Source organism: Doryrhamphus excisus, chromosome 8 (assembly GCF_030265055.1).
Source record: "Doryrhamphus excisus isolate RoL2022-K1 chromosome 8, RoL_Dexc_1.0, whole genome shotgun sequence".
NCBI classification, from domain to species: domain Eukaryota; kingdom Metazoa; phylum Chordata; class Actinopteri; order Syngnathiformes; family Syngnathidae; genus Doryrhamphus; species Doryrhamphus excisus.
The window spans coordinates 1,381,819-1,387,342 of NC_080473.1; the positions used below are offsets into that span (position 1 = coordinate 1,381,819).

Below are 5,524 nucleotides of genomic sequence, written 5' to 3' on the forward strand. Positions count from 1 at the left end.
ACATCTTTTTTCATGTTGACATGTATTTAGGTTTGTTTTTAGTTTGGGGTATTATAAAGTAGCATTGTCCGCTTCCAGGACGGGACACACGTGATGGCGTCCCAGACAGCCGTCCATCCTGTAATAGCCGTGCTGATGGAGATCTGCTCTATTTCTCTATATGGAGGATTAAATGTCCACCGGATTTGACAAAGAGAGCGGAGGGATGTGGTGTAAGGTGTTATTTTGTACACACAGGACGTAATAGTCCTGTATACTTAAAATACTTTAGGTCTGAATCTGGCACCCTGAGTAAGAATGCTTGTGTATTTCATGCTACATCTTCATCTTGGACCATTGTATACCACTACGGGGAAGACCCCTTTTCTCTTCCTAGTGTGCCAACAAGGTACACACACGCCAAAATGGAGGAGTTGGCCCCCTGGAAACCATACCTGGAAACATCTGCATTTAGAACTCAGAGAACTTCTTTGGGAAAATCCTGGTCTTCCCACTTGAATTCCCAGCAGCACCACCACCCCTTGGTGGAAAAACCCAACTGCCTACTGCGATGCAAGTGTGTTATTTTACTGCCCTGCTTTCATTTCAAAGCCAAATGATCTACCCCTTAGAGCAGGGGGGTCCAAACTTTCACCAGCGAGAGCCACTAGGATGTGACTTTATAGATATTCTGTAAAGCAACATATCTCATACATCTTCACTCTTTTTTTCCAATTTTTGCTTCTTATTTTAATTTTCCAAAGATTTCCACTTTCATCTTAAAGAACTTTTGGGAATGTTCCACTAATAGTCAAATTATGACCCAGTGGTTAGCATGTTGGCCACACAGATCAGGAAGACCTGGGTTCGATTCTCCGCTTGGGCATCTCTGTGCATGCGTGGGTTTTCTCCGGGTACTCCGGTTTCCTCCCACATTCCAAAAACATGCTAGGTTAATTGGCCACTCCAAATTGTCCATAGGTATGAATGTGAGTGTGAATGGTTGTTTGTCTATATGTGCCCTGTGATTGGCTGGCCACCAGTCCAGGGTGAACCCCGCCTCTCCCCCTGAAGACAGCTGGGATAGGCTCCAGCATACCCGTCACCCTATAGTGAGAATAAGCGGTGGATGGACGGACTTTATTGCTGTAATATTATCACTTTTTCCCCATCATAATTTGACCTTTGGTTTGTTTCTCATAATATGAGGACCTCAAAAAACATTTATGTACTGTATGTATTTTCTTCAATATTTCATTTTTCTGTACTAACATGAAGTTGTTTTCCTCATAATGTTATGACGTCGAAAATGATTATTTTTGTCATTAGATTACAACCTTTTTCTCTGAATATTTTGTATTTATTCTTGTACAATTTACTGTTGATTTTTTTTCCAATTTTGCTGTATTATTAATTTTGTTTTTAGTTTTCTTGTTAAATCTTGTTAAGCCCTGGGATTTCCACTCGGGCGGTTCAGGATGGTGACGGGAACTTTTGTTTTTGCCTCCCAAATGACTCCTCAGACGTGCTTAAATTGATTTATTACCAAAGTACTTGTAAAATACATTTCTAAAGTACAAATGTTATTCTATAGAATGTTGATTAGCTGTATGTGCTCAATATGTGTGTAACCCCTTTTTCCCTGCCCCGCTGCTTGGTGTGGACACCAAACATTTTTACCAACCATGGTGCTTTAAAAAAAAAAAAAAAAAAAAGAGATGCTTCCTTGAATTGAAGAGTCATTTCTAAGACTTGTTAAATTTGTGATGGACACGTCACAAGCACAAGAGAAGGGTTTTTGTTCATGAAAATGAAAATAGAGGAAACTGTGAGTATGGCTATTATGGCTATTATTATTCATATTCACTTCCTGTAGGTGAGCCAATATTTCTGCCCACTGTAGCAGCTATAGATTGGGTTCCATAAGCTGCCCTCATCCTCTGTGACAGGATTAGTGAAAAGAATCATTAACATCACACTTTCACTGACACATTTTGTCCTTGTGGCAACAACACAAAACAATCAACACAAAGAGTCCAGTAGTAAATAGCCCATGTAGTAATAAGTAGCCCATACTTCAAAAAAGTACTTTCAGGCCAAGTATATTAATACAGTAGTGGTAAGTCCAAGTACTATTACAAGGTTATTTGAAGGTTGACGAAATGGGTCATAGTAGAATTGTCTTCCAGGTTTACTGCGTCAGTACCCGAACAAAACAACAGCTTAGTGCAGGGGTCAGCAACCCGCGGCTCCAGAGCCGCATGTGGCTCTCCAGCCTCTTTGTTGCGGCTCCCTTTGCAATGCTTGAATATTTTTTAGCACCCGTGTGGTGAAAATGCACGTCTTTGTTATGAGTTTACAAAAATCCAACTTTGTGTGAGACCATGAATGCATCCTGACTGAGTTCTGACTGGTGACTGAATGAGCAGACAGGATGCTATCCAGTTCTCTCTGACAGGTTAACATGAAGGGAAATGAGTAATACTTTGAGTTATTTGAGTTATTAATTATTATTAATGAGTTATTTGACGATTCTAAAAAATAAATTAGAGCTCATTTAAAAACAAAAGTTTATCTCCAGTACTAGCAAGAGTACTCCAACTCGTCTTTTTTTTCCCCTCCAATGTTGTTTTAAACATACAACGTTTTGCGGCTCCAGGCTATTTTTCTTTAGTGGGCAAGTGGGTGAAATGGCTCTTTTCATAGTAAAGGTTGCCGACCCCTGGCTTAGTGTGAAGTTAGCCTATTTTCCTGGGACGTTTGTTTATTATAAAGGGCGTTCTTGGCTTGTGTGCCAGTATCGGCAACACTGCTATCACTCCCGTAGCGCTAACAATGCACAATGTAAACATCAAGTGAGTAAGCTGCAAGTAAACTAAAGGTTGTGTTGTATTTATGCTACGTTAACAGACGCCTATTTAGCTTGTTGTTCTCCATTCTACTGCTATTACTGTGATTTGTCTTTCAAGATAAAATATCTGTTCTTGGTCTGTGATCTTATAAAAAGACATTTTCTTTCAAAAATGTAACTAATATGTTTTTTTCATAGTTTTTTGGCTGTGCGACGTATACTCCCCTGGAGTGACTTATAGTTGGCAAAATACTGTATCATAAATGAGGACTGAAATTGATGGTTTTTCACCATCTTTATGAAATTGCTGGCACTGGGAATTTCCTTTGGCCCCATGGCGGGTTATGTAGCAGACAGACTAGATAGTTATAGGCAAATTTTGACGATATCAAGCTTTGACTGTATCTCATTCATAATTGTATCTTTACAATATGCAGAGGGCTAATAAAGTGTTCTACTGACCCCAACCAGACATGTCCTAATCCTACCATCATTGTCTCAAGTTGTGTGAGCAGGCCTACCGTACTTCCGCAGGTAGCCTCGATGAACGCCGCCGGCTGAGTTCATGGCTGCGGTGGTCCCAAGTACACACGCTCCAATGAAGGCCAGGACATCTGATGCTGAAAAATAGGATAAAAAAAGCCAGAGCGGGAAAGAGAGAGAGAGAGCGTAATCCTTGCTATTTAGGCCTTTAACTCCTCGTGCTCCGAGAGGGAGTGGAGTGTGAGCATGTGAGCCATAGTTTGGACCACCTCCCGCCCCCCCGGCAGATTAAAACACCAGGATTATCATGGCTGCAGTGCCGTGGATGGGAGCCCCACCGGCTTGTTAATCCCACAGCCCCCACGATGGAGGCCGCTTGTCCGCGCAACATGTCCACATGGGATTAAAAGTGGAGCCGCGCTTGCTTTGTATGGTTAGGAGGACATTATGTAACATAGATATATAGTATATAGAATAAACCACATAGAAACTTCATGAAGTATCTGATCTAACACACAATGGTGCCTCTATAAAAATAAAAATAAATACAATGTCTTTATTATTGTCTTAGTATTTTGCAGTGGTGCTCTGGGAGCTCTTTCTAATATTTTGGGGCCGACAGCAACGTCCTAACGCTCCACATAGAGGAATCATCCTAAACCAAAAACACACACAAACTCCAAACAAGTAAGATTTCTTATTTATTAATAGAATATTTTGGTAGTTAGATCAATAGAAAACCTGTTTACAACCTTTTAACTATGTTTTAACATTATCAGAGCCCTCTAGATATGAAATAACACCCCTATAGTCACCTTTACACTCCTATTACCACATATGCTAGCCATAATGTGACAAAATAGGTCATATTAGGCATAGAAAACATTTTAACATTATTAGAGCCCTCTAAACATGAAATAACATCCCCATACTCACATTTGCGCCCCTATTACAAAATATGGTAGACATAATTAGAGAAAATAGGTCATATTAGGCATGGGAAACATAGTTGTGGTCTTCTAAATAAGTTTTTTAAACATTATTAGAGCCCTCTAAATGTAAAATAACACCCCTATACTCATCTTAACAGTCCTATACCACAAATGGTAGACATAATGAGACAAAATAGGTTATATTAGGCATAAAAAACACATTTGTAGCCATCTAAATAATTTTTTCTAACTCTATTAGAGCCCTCTAAACATGAAATAACACCCCTATGCTCACCTTTACACCCCTATTACCAAATATGGTAGACATAATGACACAAAATAGATCATATTAGGCATGGAAACATATTTATGGCCTTCTAAATAAGTTTTTTTTAACATTATTAGAGACCTCTAAACATAAAATAACACCCCTATACCCGTTTTAACAGTCCTATAACCACAAATGGTAGACATAATGAGACAAAATAGGCCATATTACGCACGGGAAACATATCTATGGCCTTCTAAATAAGTTTTTAATATTATTAGAGCCCTCTAAACATGAAATAGCACCCCTGTAGTCACCTTTACACCCTTACTGCCAAATATAGTGGACATAAGACAAAATAGTTCATATTAGGCATAGTAAATATGGTTACGACCTTCTAAATACAGGTTTAACATTATTAGAGCCCTCTAGACGTCAAATAACAAGATCTAGTAGACATAATAAGAGAAAATAGACATAATATAGAGTCACACACGTTAGCATTGGGAGAGTTCCTTGTTGTTTTCCGTTTCATCAATGCAACATTACTGACACCTAGTGACCAGTGGAGAATACTACAATAAGCATTCGGCCCTATTCATCCAGGAAACACTGATGATGTATTGATTAAGCTGTAAAAGTATTGATTTATTTACCACTGTAAATGAAAATATATATTTGAAATGTATTTTAAACCACACAACAAAGAACACGAATATTTGTGTAAATAAACATATTGTAAAATGATGTGGTATCAACGTTTGGATCAATGGCCACACAGATGGTGAGAGGTGTGCTGCAATTATACGTCTCACCAGCAGAGAGCGCCAAAGGGCGACACTGCGTATATGCAGTGAATTGTGACCGCTGCTCGGTCACGTGACACAGAGGACCCAGTGCCGTGCCCGCATCTTTTAAAAAAAGTTGATCGGTGGAGTAGAAGTTGGAAACAAGCTTGTTTGGGTTGTTTGAGGTCTGCCTGCTGAAACTATTAATCCACTTTATCCTCAC

General features: G+C 39.3%; 1 protein-coding gene across 4 annotated transcripts in view; it reads right to left on the reverse strand.

Moving 5' to 3' along the window:
• Window positions 1-5,524, reverse strand: part of si:ch1073-83n3.2 (uncharacterized) — a 31,647-nt gene that overhangs the window by 3,149 nt on the left and 22,974 nt on the right. For all 4 annotated transcript variants that reach the window (XM_058079443.1, XM_058079445.1, XM_058079444.1 and 1 more), the window contains one exon: window positions 3,352-3,450. In XM_058079443.1, coding sequence (XP_057935426.1) covers window positions 3,352-3,397 — 46 coding nt within the window. In that variant the 5' untranslated portion in view covers window positions 3,398-3,450. The remainder of the gene's footprint in view (window positions 1-3,351; window positions 3,451-5,524) is intronic.